This window comes from Filobasidium floriforme, assembly GCF_021052385.1.
Source record: "Filobasidium floriforme strain CBS 6241 chromosome Unknown HD553scaffold_24, whole genome shotgun sequence".
Lineage (NCBI taxonomy): Eukaryota > Fungi > Basidiomycota > Tremellomycetes > Filobasidiales > Filobasidiaceae > Filobasidium > Filobasidium floriforme.
The window spans coordinates 73,281-96,215 of NW_025763645.1; the positions used below are offsets into that span (position 1 = coordinate 73,281).

General features: G+C 50.1%; 4 protein-coding genes across 4 annotated transcripts; all 4 read right to left on the reverse strand.

Moving 5' to 3' along the window:
* Positions 1-4,273: 4,273 nt before the first annotated feature.
* HD553DRAFT_318194 (major facilitator superfamily domain-containing protein) lies at positions 4,274-6,588 on the reverse strand. The gene is made up of 6 exons (XM_046180842.1): positions 6,288-6,588; positions 6,000-6,187; positions 5,109-5,876; positions 4,907-4,980; positions 4,678-4,835; positions 4,274-4,563 (listed from the first exon to the last, which is right to left on the reverse strand). The coding sequence occupies exons 1-6, from the start codon at positions 6,526-6,528 to the stop codon at positions 4,469-4,471; spliced, it is 1,524 nt and encodes a 507-aa protein (XP_046033453.1). The 5' UTR covers positions 6,529-6,588; the 3' UTR covers positions 4,274-4,468.
* A 428-nt stretch (positions 6,589-7,016) lies between these two features.
* On the reverse strand, positions 7,017-9,090 carry HD553DRAFT_362803 (uncharacterized protein; the record flags this gene model as incomplete). The annotated part of the gene is made up of 11 exons (XM_046184006.1): positions 7,017-7,310; positions 7,375-7,481; positions 7,565-7,601; positions 7,667-7,762; positions 7,833-7,907; positions 7,977-8,129; positions 8,207-8,478; positions 8,548-8,587; positions 8,651-8,746; positions 8,808-8,936; positions 9,001-9,090. The coding sequence occupies 11 exons, from the start codon at positions 9,088-9,090 to the stop codon at positions 7,017-7,019; spliced, it is 1,389 nt and encodes a 462-aa protein (XP_046033454.1).
* Positions 9,091-14,380: 5,290 nt separating this feature from the next.
* On the reverse strand, positions 14,381-17,104 carry HD553DRAFT_362809 (pyridoxal phosphate-dependent transferase; the record flags this gene model as incomplete). Its single annotated transcript, XM_046184007.1, has 9 exons — positions 14,381-14,623; positions 14,679-15,039; positions 15,095-15,288; positions 15,652-15,726; positions 15,787-15,898; positions 15,995-16,355; positions 16,466-16,574; positions 16,650-16,765; positions 16,855-17,104. The coding sequence occupies 9 exons, from the start codon at positions 17,102-17,104 to the stop codon at positions 14,381-14,383; spliced, it is 1,821 nt and encodes a 606-aa protein (XP_046033455.1).
* Positions 17,105-20,077: 2,973 nt separating this feature from the next.
* HD553DRAFT_326358 (uncharacterized protein) lies at positions 20,078-21,589 on the reverse strand (the record flags this gene model as incomplete). The annotated part of the gene is made up of 5 exons (XM_046181699.1): positions 20,078-20,273; positions 20,549-20,649; positions 20,767-20,928; positions 20,969-21,023; positions 21,414-21,589. 5 exons carry the CDS (start codon positions 21,587-21,589, stop codon positions 20,078-20,080), a joined length of 690 nt encoding a protein of 229 aa, XP_046033456.1.
* Between the last annotated feature and the right edge of the window lie 1,346 nt (positions 21,590-22,935).

A 22,935-nucleotide genomic window follows, 5' to 3' on the forward strand; every position in this document is an offset into this window, starting at 1 on the left:
TTAAGCCGGCATCTGTTCACGGTGGTTGCTAGGACCTTAGGTGCAAAAACTTAGAAGCCCGTTGCGGATCCTGTAAAATAGAATTGAAAAGGGCAAAACTCTGGAAAAGCAGGCTGCGCCCTGAGTCGAACTCATGACCTGACCTGACTGACCTAACCGTCAACATTATGCACCATAATCCACTATACTAAAGGGGAAGTCTTGTTGAGGTCTCTTTGCACAAGCTTATAACACTAGGCTTGTCCTACTTCCCCCCGATACAGGACTTGAGACGTGGGCCACATAGGCTTGGTAGGCCTGTGAATTCAAACTCACAACAACATGTAATTACTAACATATGGCTTGAAGATCAGACACAACTTCACACCTTTTTTAGAACAACAACTGAGAATATAAATCATCGTCATGTCTACTGCTGGGACAATCAGATTACACCTGTCTGCAAGTCAGGTCAACGAAGACCATTCCCCAGATCATGACCGGATAGTGTCCTGGGCAGCTAGCATACCTTCAGACCGGTTAGTTCCCTTTGAGAAGTGGATCCAAGCTAAGCAGCCTACAGGAGACTATACTGGACCTGTACCCACCTACTCCCTTCGATTCGATTGGACCAAGGAGGAGGCTCTCGGGCCAGCTGGGGTCATCAACGAAGCCATGGATGATTGCTTCGGATTGAGAACCTTTCCTGGTTGGGGTATCTGGATTCGAGGGGACCAGTTGAATCTGGTCATCAAGGACTTCCGTACTGAACTGGCCAAACTCCTAAATGCTGGAGCTGAGACAGGTCTTTTGGACGGGTGGGCTACATCGTTGATGCAGGAGTTGGAACGAATGTGAGTTTCTCCACGTCCCACCTGTAAGAGAGCATGCTACTAACGGGCTTTACAGTCATGCCCTCAATCCAGCTGCTAGTTCAAACCTTCCCTTGGCAGTCCCTGGCCTATCCACTCCATCTGCCATCAGAAGATCAACCCGGTCACCCAGCCCAAGGATCGATCGGAACGCTGTACCGTTTGCGCGGACAGTCCCCACAGAACATATCCGACCGAGCAAGGGCATGGAGCAAGGCTACCAGGTCATCAGTAGTGACGACCAGGGAGATGACTTGGCTAGTCAAGGCATTGAAAGTACATTCTCAACCCAAGGCTCTACTAGGAGTGTGTTGCCGTTTAGCAATCAAGCCGCCAACACGAGGAAGGGAAGAACGGCACGCTATAGGAAAAGGCAGAGAGTGAGTTCTGTTTTTCATCCCTCTTCCTGTACGACAAGGTATGCTCACCGGAAAATTCAGAGTCAAGCTGATCTGAGCAGTGACGAAGAGCATGCCATCCGCCATGGAGATGAGGACGTATTTGCGGACTATCCTGTAGCCTTGTCGAAGGGAAGCCAAAAGGCAAGCGAAAAGGGATCGGTACCTGCAACTCAAAGCAGAACTCCTACGCCTAGCACTGGAAGCACATCTGCTGTTGTATACCTCTATTACGACAAGGTTTATGACTTGGAGGGAAACTGCCGATACCTCTGCAAAGGATGTCCTCCGTCTCGGCGGAAGGAAGGACTAGTGGCTAAAACCACAACGAACCTGATCAAGCATCAGGCAGTCTGCCCCGGTCTAGCCACTGCTGTTGCGAACAAGCATCCAGGGCTTGTTCCATCAAATCGTGACAAATATCTCAAGTCGCAGAGCAATCAGCTCACGATCAGCCCAAGCTCAGGGTTCTTGCAAACACCATGGTCGGACAAGACCCTGAAGGCCAAAATATTGAGGATGATATCAGTGGAGTCTCTACCCTTCTCGCTAGTTGACTCACAGTCATTCAAAGACCTCATTCAGTACTGCCATGAAGGCGCGTCTATTCCCGGCCGAACAACTATCAGCAACATGATCAAAAGGTCATACGAACTTGTCAAGACAAAGGTGGATCACACGGTGCTTGCTGCCAGCAAAGACACCTTCATCCATTATGCACACGACAGCTGGACAGACAGTTCCTGTCGCAACTGCTATATTGGGATCTATGCATCGTGGATGAATGCAAACTTCGAGCTGCAAGAGATCTTACTCAGGTTCATGCATCTCAAAGGCAAGCACTCTGCGGTGAGACTAGCCAACGGTCTACTGTCTGTGTTCAGCACTATTGGTGTTGCCAACCGACTTGGCCCAGGGACTGGGGACAACGCGTCCACCAATAAAGCTGCAGCCATCCACCTTGCTGGCCGCCTTGAAGCAGAGGAGCTGTACTCACTGGATGGATTACACATCATCGGATGCATGTGTCACATTCTGAACCTAGCCGCACAGGACTTCTTGAAAAATGAGGGTGAGCAATCGTGCATGAAAACAGATGCCACTTTGCTGAGACTGAAACCCCATCTCACAGGTACCCTTTCAACCGATGATTACCCTGAGAGTGTGGATGCATCTGTGCCAAGCATACGGGTTGTTGGGGTGTCCTCGACCAGAGCATTGGTTGATCGTCCAGCCCAGATGGAAACGGATGAAGGAGATTATACTGAGCTGGCCTCTGATGAGGAGGAACACAGCGAGGAGGAAGAACTAGTTACTAGGACGCAATCAAACATGGTACGCAGTAATTTCTGATCCGACGTCTAATTCACAGCAAAAGCATATTAACTCAGTATCGATCGAATAGAATACACAAGAGGACAAAGTTAGACGAGAGGCCTACAACAAATCTCCAGTCGGAAAGGTGCACAACTTTGCCAAGTTTGTGTTGGCAAGCCCAAGCCGTCGTGAAGAGTTTCACAAGATCCTGCAGGCAAAGCAACCGATCTACGAAGAGGTTTGCTCCCTCTTGCCGATGTCCGGACTCGTTGGAACTCTACATATGAGGCTATTTGCCGGATCCTACTATTGAAGGAAACCGTTATAGCATACAGTCGTATGTTTGGTGAGGATGGGTGTCCCATGCTTGGACGGGACGTCTTTCAGGCCCTTGAAACCCTCAAGTTACCGCTCGCCTCTTTTCAAGGCTTGACCAAGCGATACTCAAAAGTCGAGGTCAATATTCATCGGGTCCTGGTGGATTTGAGCGTGCTCATCCAGACTCTGCAAGCGGGCATATTGACATCAGCACCAGACCGCAGGAGCTCATTCCGTATGGCCATTACAAAATTGCAGAAATATCTGCGCATCATGCTGCAGAACGACTGGATATGCGCAGCTACTATCCTCAATCCATACATGCGGGAGAGGGGCTTCAACAAATTGGCGGAAGCCAATGACCTTTCAAATCCTCGCACCAGAACGGAGGAGGTGGTCGCATGGATCTTGAGACGAGCTGGCAGCTACGAAGCATCTGGCGGCACGCCTGAGGGGTCACAAGATTACCAAATGGATACGCAAGATGACATGCTTGACCTGCTCGAAAGCAATCCATTCGAATTGGCACACTCTAGTCAGGATGTTGGGACTTCTAGCGGAGATGAAATCAAGGATGCTTGGAACGAATTCAATGCTCAACAGCCTGTCAACCACGACACCAAGCCAAAACCAACCAGAGTTCCTGGTCAATCTATGCTAAGGAATGAGCCTATCGAAGCTTATTGGAGGCGTCAATCTCTCTCCAATTCTCGCTTACAACCATTGACAAGGGTAGCTCGAGACCTCCTAGCTATACGTGCATCTTCCACCAGTGTCGAGCGATTGTTTTCACAATCCGGTAACACATTGGGGCACAGGCGGAAGGCAATGCAGCCAGAGATGGTCCTTAAGCAGACGTCACTCAAGATCTGGGATGCTCAAGGGTTATGTTTGATGAAGGATATTGAAGCAGTTTGTTGAGCTCCGTTTATGTCATTGTGAAACACGGTTCATCATGCGCGCCAACTCAATGCTTTTTTGAACCCAACCTGGTATGAATATACTCGAGTATATATTCACTGAATACGAATACAATACTCGTAATCGTGGGTAGATTACGAGTACAAATACCAATATCAGATGTCATCATCAAACGAATATGAATACGAATACGAATATACTCATTTGGCAACACTACTCGGTACTACAGGTGTTCTTAGCTTACTTGTATAGCTTTCTTCGATCGAGACTGATCTTCAGATATACAGATATACAGATGTGGTACATGGTATATGGTAGCCTTGTGATGTGGTTGTGATATTCGTAATTTGTAACGATCGAATGATAAGATCCTGATTGGGTCGAGTACGCTTACAAGTTACAAACTTACACAAAATATACAATTACACTACTCTACTATGACAATGAGAATCTATAGACAGTCGGACCTGGCACGCTGAGCACTCAATTTCCCGATACTTGCAATCTCATGTCCTGTGCTAAGCTATGCGTCTTCATACCTTCATAAGACCAAAGCAGAAATCAACGCAACGCTCTTTTGTCGATATACAGTAGAGTACACCTTGAAACTTATGCAAGCTCTGAGAGCAAAGAGCAAAGGCCATCTATCGCGCTATCGCTCTTTCAGAACTTGTGGATCCTCTTCCACTTATGCCGGCTCATGAACAGGACCACCGCCCATAGCATCCCTTCCAGCGCAAGCATCGCCACCAGCAGTGCTACAACAAGAACCATATTAACATCTCATCCACACACCGTTTTTTTTTTTTCAATCCTTCTGGCGGCCGCGACTGCAGACGAGCCAGGAAACTGAGACGAACCGGAAGACTCACGTTGTAAAGCCCAAACTCCGTATCGACCCGCCAGAGCCCCCGTGATCCAGGGGAAGACTGCTGATCCGCACTGACCTAGAGCGGCGATATAACCTATCGCGCCGCCAGCTAGTTCGGGGTCGATGACGGCTGCGGTCACGTTCATCATGATCGGATAGCTAAGGAAAAAGGAACACGAGTACGGAATGAGAACGAGAGATGCCGATGAAGATCTCGTCGCTCAACTCACATGGGACCCAAGACAAGACCGATGAATGCGTAACAGACCGCGTTCCCGATGATCCCCGTCGTCTGCCAGATAACCTGCGAGAAAATACCACAAACGGAGGCTCGTCAACAAAGACGGCTCTCAACCAACCAAGGGCTCTTGCCGACGATACGACGTCGATAGAAAGGCAGGGCATGAAGAGCAACGCCACAAAAAAACTCACGATCTCCAACGCCAAAGCGATCCCGGTATAAACATAAACGATCCTATGTTCACTGACAAACCTCCCCACCCCGATCTGCACTATCCTCCCAACCATCAACCCCCCGAAGAAACCTGACGAGACGTACCCGGAATCGTCCCCCCCACCTCGAGCTTCGACGATGAACGTCACCGCCCAACCTCCTATCGTCACCTCGATGCCGACGTAGAGGAGAGAGAAGGCTGCGACGAGGTGGATAAAGGGGGAAGAGAGGATGCGTTTGAATTTCGTATGCGAGCCTAGTGCTTTTGAAGAAGGAGAAACGTCTTCGGCGGTGAGGTCGTTGTCGTCCTCCTGGTTGAGGTTCCCGTCGGCGTGATTAGAATCGAGATGCTCCGCATCGATCTCGATCTTCTCATCAATCTCGCCTCCTACGGGCGTAAACCCCTGTTCCTCGAATAAGACCTCCTCCCTCTTCCCCTTAAACACCCAAACCAGCCCTAGCGTATTCGCCAAAGCCACCCCCAAACTAACGAGATAATGGTAATTCCACCTCCCTTCCATCTGTGGCGTCCGTCTCGCAAACTGGGTAGCTACCAGCGGGACGACAAACGCTCCTAATCCATACATAGCGTGTGCTAACGCCATCTTGTTTGAAGCGCCAGGGAGTCTGGTGATAAAGGTGTTCCCCAAAGCGTCTTGAAGGCCCATGCCTATCCCGTTGGGGGTGTAGGAGATTAGGAAGAGGGGGAAGGGGGGCTTGGAGGCTTGGATGGCGAATGCGGCTACCTAGAATGCGAAAGTCGAGGTGGAAGGAGAAGGAGATGTAAGTGATGTCCGAAGAGAGTGATTAAGATGTGCTCGCAACCTGGAGACCTCGGACGCTACAAGTCTCGAACCCTCAAAACTCACCTGACAACCCGAAGCTAAAACCAAGGCCTTCCCATACCCGATCTTATCCGTCAACCAGATATTGATCACCGCCGCGGTAAAAAATCCTACGAAGGCGCATATGAACAACAGCGATACGATAGGGTAGGATACCGAATAGTGTGATTGTATACGAAGGAGGAGAGGGCCGGTGGTTGCGTCGCTCCATCCTAAGTTTTACGGAATTAAGACGATGGTCGGGTCAGTCTTGTAAGCATGATGTCCGTTACCACGATCGAGATGACAGAAAGGTGATAAAACGAAGCTCACCTGCCAGGAACATCAACCCATAGATCGCCGCCATCCATTTCCTCTCGACCTTCTTGTCCAACTCCGACTCTGGTTCACGTCGTTCATTCTCAAGTTGCGGCAACGCGTTCGTCGATTCAGGTCGAGGAGAGACCGCGGCGTCGTCGTTTCCCGGTTCATACTTGTCTTCCTTGGTCTTGTCGTCTGATACGCTTTGTAACGGTATAGCGGTACCACTACCACCACTGATACTATCGACCATGATCTACCAGGAGGATAGGGGTCAAGGATCGATGATCACGATCTGATCGCTTGATCGCTTGCATTCAGCTAATCGGGACATCGGGGCTTTTTATCTAATCAGAGGGAAAATTGGATTTCCCGAGAAATTCGCTAATTAATGAGGGCCGAGCGGCTTGGCGGCTCGCTAGACCGCAAGCGAGAGCGGAGAGTGTTCCGCACACGACCTGCCAGAAACGCGTTCGATTTTTAGCGTTTTCGCGTAGGCAAATTCGCGCTTCGTGTAGCGAGGTCTGAAACAGTGGCGAGGGATCTCGATTCCGTGCAATGTCTGTCCGCTATCCGATTTCTGTCTGGGCATACATCGTCAGTGCACTCAGAGGCCAGGAAGCCAGAAGTATAGTCATATCAGTCACAACGCTCATCGGACCGGTTCTACAATAATTAAAGAAGCGTCCCAATGTCTGCTTCAGACCCTTCTACTCTATCACTGTTACACGCCTAAGTCTATCATGCGTAGTCCGCTGTGTCATCTTCGGCCATACAGTACCCACAGTTGCCCGGATCTTTCTTCAAACCATGACAAAAATCGTGCATCTGTTTCTGCTCCGAAGTGTCTTTCGCCGGTTTTCTCCTGAACCATCTCCGTGTCCATGGTTGCCTGCTCTTCTTGCTTTGAGGTGACAGGGCGCGTTGTAGCGGTTTCGGATACTCATCACCTGTATGATCAGGCCTAGAGCTGACTTGTGCAATGCGCGGAACATCCTCAGCGAAGCGCCTCGGATTCGTTGGCTGGGCTTGCCCCTAAAATCTCATGTCAACATCAGAAAACTGTTAACCGCACGCCATATCTCAACTGTAAGCTTACCCTATAATCCCCAAAGGCATTATCTTGACCATAACCATTGGTAGACGCTTGGCTGATATCTCGCGACCCGGAAGAGGGCCTAGAAAGGTTATCTCTGCCCACACTTGCTATAGGCGGCAAAAGTCACAAATACAAAATCTCAGTGAAATTCGAGGCGGCCACGAACGTACAACGCCGTGGGATTACTCACCTACACTTTCCTCATACGAAGTCCCCTTACTGAGACTCTGATCAAGCTGAAAAGGAGGGATGAGCGTGCTTGTCAATAGGTGTCATGACCGTGCATACTGACTCCTAGGTCTGCGGATGCGTTATCAGGCATACGACGTCTCCTGTTCCTTGCAGCGTTTCTACGTAATCCGATATCACTCTGTTCGTGTAGACGGGGCTAATTTAAAGACCGCATGTCAGAAGCTCAACGATATACCCGTTTTTGATTGATGGATCGAGAAACTCACTTGGGAGTTCTCGTCGATCGTAGCACTATGATCACCTGTAAAGGTGCTTCTCTGCTCCGTCCGGATACTCGCAGGCTGTCGATTTGGAACGGTCAATCGAAACCAAAGCCGAAACCCGAACGGCAAGATCTTCTTGCTGCTCACCAAGTGGTTCATTTCTGCTTGCGATCCTTCCAAGCTATGAGATCTATAAGCCTTCGGATCCCACGCTCCTCCGTCGTCCCGGTTATAGCCAAACATCGGGAGATGAGAGCTGAAACTTGAACCCCCGCCTGGAGCCGATATCCGAGAGTCCAGCTACGACAGAGCAACCGGACAATTTGAACTGCAGGAAGACGGGAAACATGACTGACGAAATCTAGCCTGTCACTTACTGAGAGCATCGGCGGGCCCGTGTTCCAGACATCCATCTCTTGCAATAATTGAGACGCAAATCCTCCGTCACCTGTTCTAGCATAACCTTGCTGTTCGTCTGCCCTGACTTTCCCAGCCGAATTAGCGATGGGTTCGAGTGGCGATATCGTATGCGAAGTGAGGCTTCCCGCGTTGTTTCCAATAGAAGCTTCCGGACGGAGATCCTGCGTAATGGGACTGACGAATCCCGGTTCTACGCTAGAACATATCGAAGCTGCGAATGACTTTCGTCCTGTAAGATCGACATACCAACCGACTTAGCTTTATCAGGCAGCGGTAACGTTGCCGCATCACCACATACTTCGCAGGGGAGTGTTTTCCGGCATAACGACATTAGAGCCCTGTGAACGAACCTCTCATGAGTCTATACCAACCTTTCCTTTGCCGGTCGAACCCAAACGCACTACACCGTGTACATATGTTGGTCCTCTGAGTGGCCAATTGTCGCCGTAGGACTGCTGGTGATTCACTGGATCGCCTGACACAGAATCGAAAGAGTCCTGCATCGAACGTGCATGTCAAGAACCTGTATCATTCAATCGATGATTGCTCAATGCTCACCCGCGCCCGGGACCCACTCCTCACACTGCCATGGTAATCCTGGGAGTGTATAGAGGAAGGAATGCGATCCGAGGTGCTCTGAATATCCGAGCCCACGGCAGATAACTCTGGCGCTTGGCTTGCGGGAGCCTGCTTGCATTCAACGATTCAGACAAATGTCTGCTTCGTCTGTCACTCGCTTCGATCGACTAACCCATTCGTGAGACATCCAGCTATCCGGGCCAAAACTCAAGGCCTGTGAGAGTAGTGCCCCGTTTATCACCGGAGATGATGGTGCTGACATATTCGATATACTGTTTTGGAGGTCAAGCATTTTATCGTAACGACACTGGGGGTCGCGTTCGGGAACGATCAGCAGGTCGAACATATACAATCGTTCTATATAGCAACTCAATCACATCACCGATCGATACAAGTCGAAGATCGACCCCGTCCACTATGAAAGGAGGTCTCGTCGGACTCTCCAGGGGATCGTCTCAGTCCAGTTTGCATCCCTCGTTCCATGCGTTTCGAGTCAAGCGCGCGCGTTAAGGAAGTCGTTTGGGGTTTCAGTGACAGGGAAAGGCAAGAGCACGCTTTGCATGTCAGCAAGGACCCAGCCGGATGATCTCTTGATGTTGTTTGCGAGTTTATAGCCCAGTAGATTCCACATGCAGTCTTACCCAGCGTTGATATTTGGACAACCATCTATGCATCCTTCGGTGCGGAGACCAGTCGCCGAGAACAGATCGCGATAAGGAACGAATATTAGTGAGTGATCAAAACACTGAGCTTTTGAGAAGTTGACAGTCTCATCTATAGCGTACATCAGTCCAAACTATCTAAGTCGTTCACTTCCACAAAGAAATACCATGTCCGGTGCAGAACAAACGGCTGAAAAATCTATTCCTAGTCCTTCCTTGATGAATCCTGCGAGATGTCAGAGTTCTCGAGGGATTTATTTTGAGAGAACAAGCTCGTCGCCTGACTCTTCACTCTTGTGAGCAAGACGTGTACTTTTCCCGTCTTCGTCGATTCGCTTGGCTCCTCAGTCGAGTGGAGCTGAGACGGAGAGGTCGTCGAGGTGTCGAAGGAGGCCGATGGCTCACCCTTGTCGACTGGGTCCCAAGGGAAAGCGTGCGACGGGTACCTCTGGTGGTTGGTGACATTCTTGTCTGTGTTCGACGTTTCGGCCTGAGATATCTGGGCAAAAAGGGTCAAACAGACCTGGAGCGAGTGGAAAGATCTGGTCTGATTATAGCTCACGATTGAGGAAGCTTGAGGATTGTACCCTGAATGGCTGCTGTTGTTGTTTAACCCTGGCCCACCTGGACCGCGAGCACGGAGCGCTTTCAATTCAGCCGTTTTAGTAAGCTGACCTCGATTGTTGAAGGGGTTGGTGCCACCGGAAGACATCTTGAAGGACGTTATGCTGGTCGGAAGAAAAGCTTGTCAATCATCCAGATCATACTGAACATCCCGAATGCCATACCGATATATATACATCAGCGCCGAGAACCGCCTGCTGTCGACACCTTCTCCGACTTCATGAATATGGACAAAGGAATTCATCCCGCCAGAGCTACACCGTTCTCACTCACCAGAGGGCTGCACCGTGATAGTACGTATCGACGTCACTTTCCGAAGGTGTCACCAGATGCTACCTCCCACCTAAGCATTTGAAAGGCCTTTCGGCCGGCATAATCAAGCGTTGTTACAGCATTGCCGCCGAGGCCAAGGCGGGTGAGAGCAGGCAAGAGGTATCCCCAGTAAGCCCTCCGTGATCTCCTTTCATATGGCATCATCATGGCGTCAGCTGGCGGAAAATTCTTCGGTGCATTTGATCATACAGAGAGGCGTCGGAGAGAATCCTCGCCAGCACCTTGATGCCCTGAACAATGCATAGATCGATGATGCTGGATTGAAGCTCGAGGGTGTCTACAGGTTATGAAGTCCGAATTTTCCCACAATCGCTGGAAGGGACTGGACTTGAAAACGTAGAATCAGATGATTGTGTCACATGCGACAAGCAGTAGTGAAACATACCCCTGCTCGAGATCCATCCAACATACTGCGTTGGATATTTAGTTACACCTATAGTACTCGAGTATGAGGGTCCTGTATTGAGACGTCCCGCCTTGAACTTCGCACGACATGACCGGAGATATGGTCTGACTACATCGCTCAGAAAGAAAAACTATCGATATTAATCAGACATACAGGAGCGAGCCGAGGTAAGGACTAAATGAATGTCGCAAACGCTATATCGCGACACAAATACAAGAGCTAAGGGTTTCTCGATGAGTGAGAACCCGGACGAGAACGAGAACGAGATCGGGATCTGCGCACGATTGCTCCGAGGCCCAAAAAGTTCAACTTTGACTTTTCTTGCGCAACGTGCGTCTTGTCCCGGGGTAAATATAGAGATTCGGCCGTATCTGTCCTGGCTATGATCTTGGGACGGCTTTGCTTGCCGGGGTCACCGGGATTTGCATCACACTCGCTACCGTTATTGGTGGCGAGCTCAGGCAAGACAGTGGCATGATTATCATCCTGCTTTAGCGACTAGTCATGATTCATATCCCATTACGGTCATTAATTGCTGTACCCGTCTGTGAGCAAGCTAAGGATGGGCTTACAGATTCCTGAGAGCTGGTAGTCCCTCGCTCGGAAATCCTTGCGGGTTGTAGATCGCTAGTACTACTCAACGACCCCGTACAGAAACTCTGATTCCTGATAGAGCCTTCAGTGAGACTGTATGCGCGAGACATGTTGCCTGGGTATGCAGATAGCCTTGTAGAAGACAGTATTGTGGTCTCGCACATGATCGGAGAGGTGGATGCGATTGTGCTTAGATATACCTCTTGCTACGCCGCTATCACACCAGATCGCACATGACCGAGAACCTCTGCCTGACAAAGGAAAGGACGTCCTCGCTTCTCGCCCTGCTCGCTTCGGTTGCCTTGCGCCATTGGGTCAACGGGAACACTAAGGAACAAAGTGGCTAGCTGCTTGAGTTCTCACCTGTGAGTGTGCGAGAAGCATTACTATTTTCATTCAAATCACTGTAGTTCTCAGTGTAGCAAGGGGTTTCGAGAACGCTGCCGAACCCCCAAGAAGATACAGAGAGGTAAGAGTTTGACTACGAAATCGAATGTGGTAAGGGTTGGAGCAACGGCACAACCAAACAGGCGAACCCTGTTGCGCTGTAGCTTCTAGATGGCGAGATCAAACATGGGCGAAACAAGATGCTCCTCAGAGATGTGCATATAAATACTAGTTAGCAAGAGAGGAGCAATCACGATAGGGTTAGAGGTAGGGGCATCCGGGTAGTTATCAGTTTTTCTTCGCGAAATCCACCTATCTTGGAGTTCAACTATTGAAGCCGGAGCAGTGACATCTCGAGAGATTGCTCGCAAGAGGTCAAGGAAGACGTTTTGGACTTCCTACTTGATGCGACATTGTGTGATCGGCACCTCGTTGTCTTGTTTGACCATAACGACGTGATGATGACCTCATAGAAAGATTTGAAAAATCTGCACAATATCTTTCAAGCTGACCAGCCCGATATGTCTGTATGTTCAGTATCGTTACTTACCCGGAGTGACCTGATTTTATACTATCGCCTCGGATCATTGTCTTGGATCAAGTAACAGGTAAGAAGATGCTTCGCTGAAATCATACACAACATTGGTAGCCTTGTGATCTCCGTTGACACCCTTTTCCCATCGCCTCCCCCTCTATCTTTCCATACCTCCCTGCCTGGTAGCCACTTCTCGCGTTTATAGATCACATGTCAACGTACTCGACTTCCTTCATCGCTCTTTTGAGGAACTTGCCAACTCCTGACTCTTGTACTTTTCGCTTAGCCCTCCTGAGTTTGCCCTCCTTTGCATCCGCCGCTTTGTCTTGTGCATCGCCATGACCCGGGGAGGGATCGCCGGACATGCTGGGCTAATGAACAGATCCGAAGTGATTCGGGGGGTCAGGAAGGAGAGCTAATCGATAGTATCAGCCCGCCACTTACTGCACGATCGGCAGAACTTTCGGCGGCGTGGGACGTTGAGCCATCCCCATCTCGCTGTACGTCGACCGTAAACTTGGTACCATCTGGTTTCTCGTCGACCGTAGAACCTGGTTCCTCGTCGACCGTAGAAGCTGGTTCCTGGCCGAACGTAGAAGCTGGTTGCGGATCGACCGTAGAAGATTGGTGACCGCTCATTGTCAGCGATCGATCGTCGAGCCAGAGTGGGTTTGCTTCAAGCCATGCCTTTTTTTCTGCTGTAGTGTGTGTCCATAATGGCATGTTGTGTAGTGACTGGTAAGCTGTAATGTAAGAGTGTACTGTGATGATCTGTTGTATCTGCGAGATATCCCAGACGTTCGTGAGCACCTCGAAAAGACTCCTACCGGGCGTCATATATATAGCCATCAAGCACTGCCTACCCTCTCCAATCGATGATTCTACACGGAACAAGCATGAAAGGATCATCTTCTTACCCCTCGTTCCAGCTGCGAGCTGGCGATTCCAGTCCTCGTGATCACGGACGACTCGCGATCGGGTCAGCTCGCCGGTGAATGTGGCCTAAGCTAAGCACCTTGGCAGATAAATGTAGAACGGGATGAATCTCGATTGCCAGCTGACCGCGAGATTATGAAAAGAGGGTACCAAAGGTCTCTCAGTCGATCGCCCTCTCCACTGCTCGTGATCCATGGTGGCCGTCATTATCGCCTAATTCCTACACCTACAGTATCCTCAAGCTACGAGCTGCGTGCGAGCACTTTCCGGAGCAACCAGCCCCGAGATTACGGTCGACAGCGCACCGACGAAGCTCAAAGCTACAAGGACGATGACCTCGCTCGCCATTGCTGTCTCGGCCGAGTAATTTGGCATGTGGGTGAAAGGAAAGTCAAAGGGGACTTGTTTCGATTAGCACAGGCCACAGGTGACATGTTGCCGACTCGGCCGAATTTTATTACAAGTTGTATTCATTTTTGATTCCTGATCGCCATCCACCTCCGCCGATGGTGGCGAGGGCGCATACGTACATTTATTGTCACGCTCTTAGTCCACCTGCTGGGACGACTATTCTATCTTCCTTTCTGCATGTCCTGTCCGTATGGTGCATCAGTTGTCAAAGCACGAACACGAGATCGCACCGAAATGAATCTACCCGTCACGCTACCCTAATGCGGATGCAGTATAGGCAGATTTACCGATATCATGTTCCGTGCTAAAGGGCATACAGCACCACTTGAATGTGTATGCGATGTTGAACCGGCGATGGCTAATATGTGATGACACTTCAAGCTGCTGCAAAAAGACCGCCGGCTTACAGGATTTCGAGGCGAATTCGTAGCAAGCAGCCACACGCATCAGCCACATGCGTCTGCGCCCGTGCACGACATGTGACGGAGGCAGTACAGGTTTGTCCTGCTCGCTCAGGGCCATAACACTTGTTACACTGACGAGATGTACGATATCATTCTACTACGCGCCCTGGTCTTGTATAGCAGCACCTGACGTTCCTGTAAAGCTCGTCATTTTGAGAAGGAAAGGCGGCAGGAAGTCGTCCAGTACTACTCAGTACAGCCTACGGAGGCGTGTCGATTTTCGCTTTCGACGATCTTCGCTTGGGAAGGAATCTGCTGTACCAACGACGACGAGGATGGTCGGGCGTGGGCACCGGCGCGTTTGGTTTCTTCACGGGCTTACTCGTCGTATCGGAATCGGACCAAGCATCCGATTTGCGTGTCACATCCGGATTGGCAAAGGTATCTAGCCCTGCATCTGGTACTGGATGTCGTTTCTTCGGCAAGGTGGACAAGAATCCACTCTGTAAGACCCAAAGTGAGTTTGATACTTGGCTCTGACAGGCCAGTCATTCTCACCCAAGCTGTCGCATCCTCCATACGATCGTGTGAGAGGGCGCGATCAATGCCTGAGGCTCTTAGCTGAGTGGCTTCGAAGGGAGTGGCAAAGGACCGGAACTCTTCAGCTCTGTGACTTTTCTCTCTCGCTCGTTCCTCTAAAAGCAAATCCGACATGGGTGTGCCCGCCTGCCTCGAAAGATGAGTCTCCAATCGTTGAACCACCTCCGTCCAATGAGGGTCCGATGCGCATTGGCGTTTCAGCGGACTAGCGCGACGCACAAAGAGATCGCACACTGAAAGCTTTTTGATGTCGCGAAGGCGTTTTCTATGGGTCCACTTTCCCGTCCGGCAATCGACCTGATAATCCGGTAGAAACCGCCTACCGACCAAAAGTCAGGATAGATCCAGGATTACATACTTCAAGCTTTACTCACCATCCCCTTTCCGAGATCCAAGCGACCGCCTGAATGATATACTCCACCATCTCCTCCGACTGAAGCCAGGGGAAGCTGACCCTGACCGCACCCTCCCTATACACTTTGAAAAGAGACTTCAGTCGTGCTGCGTCTTCGGATATCTCGAGTAGATCGGCCATGTAGGTATGAGCGCAGAAACACCCGTCGCGCGCCTACTCGCACCATCACCAAGATCCTGAAGGTCAGCAAGCGCATCCATCAGCCTGATCATGATACAGAATGATAAACTCGCCTGTATACCGAAAAGGTCGTTCATGAGGGTATTGACAAAGGTCATATGAAGACCTTTGATCTGGAAAGAGACTATCGGGACCCGGTGTACCTGATCAGGAGGCGCGCCTAGCAGGACAATGTTTGGCATGGCAGACCATCGCGCCCAGACTTTGCTTAGGTGTTTCGCTGTTTGCCTTCTTTCGTATAAATCGAAACCGGCGTTTGGGAGTGATTTCTTTCAAAAATTCGAGCCGGTACGACACTAAGTTTGAGGCTTGACAGTAGATGTACCTTTTGCTTACCAGCGCGAAGACCAGCCCGCACCGAATAGCCCCAACGATATCCGGAGTTCCCGCCTCTTCCCTCGTTTCAGTATCCTGTCCGTTCTGACTTTCAGTATCAACCTTATACAGACCACTTTCGAAACAGAAATTCACCTCGACCCAAATTGCACCATCTCGAGAAACATGCTCGACGACTCCTCCACCAACGCAACTCGGAGTGGCGTTCTTGAAGATCCGCTTCTTGGCTAGGAGGACGCCGGGACAGCTGCGAGTATACCGAAACCAAGACAAGCCCACGTACATCATTCCCATCAGCGAATCCCACTCATTTTACGAACCATCTTGACGAAAGAATACATACCCAGGTCCTCCAGGCAGCTTGTGCGGCGACAAGACCACCGCATCCGGCGCCTCCCCAAGATCCCCATGAACTTCCCCACGGCCACTGTCTTCGGGGTTCATATCGATCGGCGTATGACTCGCCCAGGCCGCACAGTCAAAAACAACCAGACCTCCATATGTATGCATGATCCTTGCTACTTTCCGCATGTCGAGTGTTATGCCCGTGACGTTGGATGCTGCTGAGAATGTTCCTATGAGCAGCGGATGGCGGGCCTGGGAGTTTAAGGTTTCGAGGATGGGTATGAAGTTGTCGTAAGAGAATGCGCCTGTGATGGGACAAGCAGGGACTTCGATGATCCTCGCTATTGTCTCCCTCCAGACTACATTACACCGTCGACGAGATTGATCGTCAGCCTTAATAGCGTTGTGGTATGCCTGTATTATTCTATATCGATACGAATTCAGCGGGGATGGGTTATAGAGTACTTACCGAGGATGTTGGAATGATGTTCCCACGGCCCGATCAAGACAACAGGTCGCTCGCTATCGGGAAGCGCGTCCCGCCTAACCTTATTCTCCTGTCCGGGTGCAAGGCGTATCTGCGAATTACAAGAACGATATGTTCAGTTGGTATGTCAGTATTCGAGAAGAAGGGAATGTGATCAAAAGCTGACTTCGAGGATATCAACCAGCTTCTGGATCGCCGCTGTGGCTCCGGAACCCGTGAAAATACAGACGTCCGATTCGTTGGCGTTACAGGCGGTTTTGACCATAGTCCTCGCTTGTTCGCCTAGCACCATACGGTAGCCATCATTGAATGCTGATCAGACCACCTCGTACATCGCAGGATAACGGAACAGAACATCCGAAGATGCTTACGAAACGCGCCCATCTGTTGCCCCGAAAACGACGCTTCCGTATGCGTATTCCCATACCACGGAAGAACCTCATCCCTGATATACTCTTCGATACATTTCAAGCTCTGTCCTGAGGCTGTCCAATCGGCATAGACGTAAGGTGTGATTCCATAGGGACCTTCGATCTCGTTTGATGGCGGTGTGATCAGGTTTTGGCGGATGAAGTTCGCGAAAGCTTCTTCAGTACCGATGTCGGGGAGGTCTTCGAACATATTGGTCGAGTGCGTTTCGACTGTGGCGCGTGGCGACAGGTAGGAGTCCACGTGGTTCGAGCTATATGTTACTCGTCGACGGTTGTTATCAGTCGCTGTAGATAGAAAGTGGATGAATTGCATGACTTGCAAGTTGACTATCGAGAATGATCGTTGAGACGTGCGGACTATCACCGGCGCATTGAACACCAGCGATTCGAACGTCACCACGACCGTCCGAACTACTCTGTTATTCCACCATCGATCGACAACGGACGGATCTCAACCGATTTCCCTGACCATATTCAGCTTGTTTCCAAGAGGAAAAAGAAGCTCCAGATCTACCGCTGATCGCTCGATCGCGGATCGTCCTCTGTCTCCTTTGTCCACACCGATCAACGATGGCGATGATCAAGCGACCCCTGAGTTCGATCATCAGATGATCATCGAACGATCAGACGATCAGTTGACTCATCATTTGGATGCTTTTCGGCCGATGGATTATGCCGAAAAATCGAGCACAAAGGAGCTACCGGCTCGCTAGCATAGCCTCAATACAGGCCTGATGATTTGGATGATCGGCGGCGACTTCTCGTGGCGTGGGGCAAGATTTGGATCGGATTCGGTGCAGGAAAGCATCTCACTTTGATGGGGTATCCGGGAGGAATCTGAAGTCTCTTGATCAACTCGATTCTAGTAGAATCTATAGTCAGGGCACTCAACATTCAGAAGCTGAACATTATTGGACATCAGAGTCGCTGAGCGACTCAAAGAGTAGAGTAGGTAAACAGGGCTCGTAAATCAAATACCTGTGTGAAGAGAATTCGAAGCAGAAAAGGTTGTGACGACGGTCAAGGTTCGACGAACGCATTGTGTCTAGAACAGACATAGATCTTGCAACTAGCTACCTCTACCACATAATCACATCTACGATGACGCTCGTGATACGAGTCTTCGTGACAAGGACAAGAACAATGATCCGTCGCGATCATTCACCCGCTTGTTGATGACACTACCTTAAAGCCCCCGTCCGAATCCTCTCCCACCGTAACCTCGGCCATAGCCATGATTAGTCTCCTGGAGTCGATCAACCCTGGCTTGTACCCGCTGTCTAACCTCTCTATCCATCTGTTCTTGCCGTTCGGCGATCCGTTCACTTTCCTCTTCCCTAGCTTTAGCTTCTTTGTTCTCTTCAGCTCGCTTCTTGGCTTCCCTTCTTTTTGCTCGTTCCTGTCTTTCAGCCTCAAATTCGGGATCGAGTCTGAAACCGACTGTTTTAGGCTTAGTCTATGGACACGAGGGATGGAATCATAGTGCGTGGCAGGAGTTACGAGGAGGAAGATATATGTAAAATATGACACAAAGATGAGTGTGCTGTAGTTGGAATCCCTGGAAAGTCAGCTTACCGTGGAGGCGCTGGCCGTTGAAGCATCATCCCGAGATCCGATGGATGTGTCTGGTTCCTGCGTCGCTTGTGATGGATCGGATCGCAGAGTGTGATCATTTTGCTCACATTCAAATGAACTTCGTGTAGTGTCGTCAGCTGAGGACATTTCGAGTAGAGCTGTCTGAGGGTGGGAAGGGAAGGATGGCTGAAGCCAATTCGCTTTGACAGGATCATCGCCACTAGTGATTCTCGATGCTGTGATATATAGCCAACTCATCCTGCGCTGAGATTGAACTCTATGCTTCTCCACGCTTGTGTGATGGATCACATTATAGATCATGAAAGGAAGGCGCGTTTCAGGCTCTTTCCCTGTCAGCCCACTAGCCAGGCGTAAGCGCGGTCGTGGCTTGCCTGCGCTTCATTTTGGGATCCAACACATCAATTCTCAAAAGAATCTTCTGGCATGCTTTGGCAAACGGACAGGCCCTATTCGTCTTACTTCTGGGATGATGGCAAGCGCAAAAGATCTAGCAAGAAAGTCAAAACCAGAGGAATACTGCAGAAATGTTAAAATCTTCACCGGACTATCCACGGTAAGACGACGCGGCAACAAAGCCGACATCTGGACCATACATTCAAGGGTCACAACGAGAATCGAAAAGACCATCCGCTTAATGTGTTCTACCGTACACAGAGTTCGCACAGATGCCACCATAGAGGGGTGAGCTGATGTTCGACGAATGGGGAGGAAGCAGTCGTCAAAACGGTCTTTGAAGCGGGTGGACGGAAGACAAAGATGTCATAGTTCCTGTGCTTTCAGATATACAGGTAACGAAATATGTACAACTGCACAGCTTTCGAATAATAGATCTTGGCACATCACTTCATCGATCCCGCTCCAACTTGCCGGGGTTCTGCTCGAACCATTCGCTCGGGCTCGATTGAACCGGAGACAACTGAGTCGTCCTTGTGGGTTTGAGCTATGTTGAGCAGATTGTTATCGTAATCAACATGATAATAGAGTTATGGGATACCTCGTAATTTTTAGAATGGTATGCTTACCTCAGTAAACCCTTGAGCATCCGTGTCGCCTAACATCTCGTGACGCGGTTGCTTGCCACTAGCTTGGCTGGCCACGACAGTCCTCGCGCTGGCATCGCTCGCAACGCTGTCGGCAACGGACCCAGGACGAGCTGTCGATTGTTCGTCTGTGGAAAGTGAAGCGACAGTCTGGCTTCGCATGCTGGAAGTGTCCTCATCGTTTGACATCTTGATGTGATCGTGTGAGCTGAGAATCTGTCGGGAAATTCGTTGACGGTTGTTGTCCGATTATATCTGCAATATCCTGGTATTGTCAGTATCCTTACTTTCTGGCTTTACTTTCGATCATTTATACTACCTGCCGGTTCGACGCAGAGCCTAGTGTAACGTTGCTGAGTCTTGACTCGACAGACCCGCCCCTCCCCCGATCACAAAGGAGCCATTCCGCCTCCATTGTCATCGATGGGATTTAACTCAGCTGGACAAAGGTCAACCCTGTTTTCTGGCTCATGACAAATAACAAGCTCAGCCAGATAAAGGATTGCCTCAACCGTATTTGGGGTGAGTCAGTTACGAAAAGGAGCTTTGAGCTCGAGGACCTCCAGCTCTAGCTCTCGGTTTCTTGCCCTGAGAGTCGTAATTTCGGCCTGTAAGACGTCGACGTAGGCACCGAGGGCGAGGGGGGCGTCAGGGTTCATGATGGCTAGCGAGACTTTTGATCTGGGTTTAGGATCAACGAGGTGGAAGGAAGTACGAGAATATCTAGAAGCTAGAAGAGAAGGATGGCGATGCGATGAAGACGGATGATAATGATGATTGTATAGTTGTAGCATGTATCGATCTGGGCGAGTCGTCGTTCGGGCGTAAGCGTGCGTCTCAAAAACACGCGGTGACCCGACTCAATCGAACAAAGGTTCAATTCTCAGCCCGAGACGTCCTGAGCTCGTCATGTAGCACGAAGAACAGAAGAAGCATCTCTTCTGCTTCAAAAATGTCTCTCGTCCTTTAGTCTCCCTCTCAAATTTCAAATATCATACCTTGTAGCTCCAGCGACAACCACCTCAAGCCAAGATGCCAAGCCATCCCGTGGGGATGCAAGAGCCGACCGGGAAGCACATGCCATTCGTGCGGTGGTAGCCTATCATAACAGATGGACTAAGGAACGACCCCATCAGACCCATGATGGGTTTGTTATCATGTGTAAGTGTCGGATCCAAGATCTAGTAGAGTCAGTCTGAGGTGTTTTTATAGTCACGTTTCCCAGACTGCCTCGGATCGCCAAGACAAGGAAGCTGGCGATGTCTGAGGGAGAAGGCGGAGGAACGGATAAACCATCCCCATAACAAGACCTGGAACACGCGTTTACTATAGCACCTGACGCCTTCTTCAGCATCGTTGTCCGTTCAACTTGTGACATCTGCGAAAATCGGGTCCATCGCTTAGGTGGGTTACGTCACGTGACAAAGCGGCGACGATGGCTTCATTGGGTTGATGGCTGAAACACTACTGGATCTGAAGCGCAAGGAAGAGAATCAAAGCAGAGATTGGCGTCAGTACCGTATTTCCGAGTGAAGAGAAACATTAATCGGTTTGACAGGTCATTTACAAGCTTCTTGAAGAATCGGTACAGAACGGCACGGAAGCAAGCTACCTGATTGGAAGGGAGAGCGTTCGCGCTCTCAGGTGTCTTGCGGCAACGCTTTCCCAACAGTCTTGTCAACGTTAGGCTTCGCGATCTTCTCCTGGTCCTCCAAATTCGAGGTCTTCGGACTGCCTATCTCTTGATGATCCTGTGGCGCTTGTCCTTGTTCCTGCCACTTAGCATGATTGTGCTGTTTCAAGCTATCTTCCCACTCTCTCATCTCTTGTTCCCAGCCGGGATCTCGCATACCCAGCCTCTACTCTGTGCCAGGGTAATCATCGTAGCCAAAGAAGGAACCGTGAAGATGACGTTCGTACAAGCTGTGAGTCCCTTTGAACGTGGCCGCGGTTCCGGTAGAAGAGCCGGCGGACGACGTGATATCATCTGAGGCTGCGGACTTGGTTTCAGGCAAACTGTGGGCGCTGTTGTCAGGCATGTTGTCCATATGAGATGGTGCTGTAAGTTGAGTCCATGACATGGAAAAGGGTTTCTAATCATCTATAAGTTTGCCGCGACTATGACCTCGATGGATCGATACTTATAGTATTGTTGGCTGATGTCAAGCCAGCTTCTTCAAAAAACCATAACGCATCGATTACAAAGGAGTGATATAGTATCATCAAGCGATCTTGCGCTCTCCTACTGCCTGCAATAGTCAGGTAATCTGGCCACTCGAATACTAAGCTCGATCATATGCTGCTGTACATTTCTGGTTGCTGAAACTTCAAATTCTGTTCTCAGGCTGTGGTCTGATGCCCATTCAATGTCGCAATTCATCATCAATACATGATCATGGCTTTCTATCAGATCCATCAACAATGCTACATAATGAGAATGTGGACACTACTCGAATGAAGCGGAGCCAATTCCACGTCTAGCTCTGCTGGCCATTCTTTGCGGTAGGCTGCTCTTCGACCACTGCCGGTTCAGGCTCCTTGGGCGACGAAAAGATGGACTGCTTGGCGGTGCGGCTGTACCCTCCGGAAGTTGGGTGGTTGGGATCGTCCCTTCTCCACAGACCGGCCATGCCACCGAAACCGCGCGGAGGTCCACTGGGCTGGGCCAAAAATTCACTGCGCCCATCGGTATGATCCCCTCCAAGACGATTCAATGCATTGAGGGTACGAGTCAATCCATCGAGTTCATCCGAGAGAGATGAACCGTCATCAAACTCATCGAGGATACGAGTCAATTCATCGAGGATATCCGAGCGAGACGAGCGCTCAAGTAGGGACGAATCTTCGGCTCCTAAACTTCCAGTTCCCGAAGGGAGATCGGCTTGAGAAGAGAGCGGAGTGTGCCTCAACGAAGATCCGATACTAGGCATTATTCTAGATCTGTAGTGGCAAGATCTGGGGGTCTGTGACAATTGGGAAGAGGTATGGGAGAGGATGTGATACTGAAATTCCCCTGGACACCATTTTCTCTACCCAAATCAAGGCCTGATGGACCGGTATATATAGTGATTGGAAACCATGATGTACCAGGTTCTTGGTTCGGAGCACGCCATGAAACTACAAAGGAGTCGCGTGGTTTCATCAGCTGACCCCTGCACAGCTATGGTGTGCTGTCTCCATCGTGACATCGCGCAAGTGTGACGAACCGAGGGCTGCCGTTCATATCTCGCTGTAGCGCTTTTAATCGGCTTTGTCTCTATCCTAAGACGCAGAGCTTAAGCCGCCCTCGCAGGGATTTCTCAAAACGCAGGGTGCTAATAGTATCTGTGATATTAGCCACATGTAGGGCATCTCGAATCAAGCGGGAGATATACAGGTCAGTCGT

What these genes read in the sequence shown, in the direction of transcription:
- HD553DRAFT_318194 (XM_046180842.1), bottom strand. Translation starts at nt 6,528, where the DNA reads ATGGTCGATAGTATCAGTGGTGGTAGTGGTACCGCTATACCGTTACAA. An exon ending in TTTTAGCTTCGGGTTGTCAG is followed by an intron (nt 5,877 to 5,999) that starts GTGAGTTTTGAG and finishes TTCGCATTCTAG; the next exon opens with GTAGCCGCATTCGCCATCCA. An exon ending in TCGCTTTGGCGTTGGAGATC is followed by an intron (nt 4,981 to 5,108) that starts GTGAGTTTTTTT and finishes ATTTTCTCGCAG; the next exon opens with GTTATCTGGCAGACGACGGG.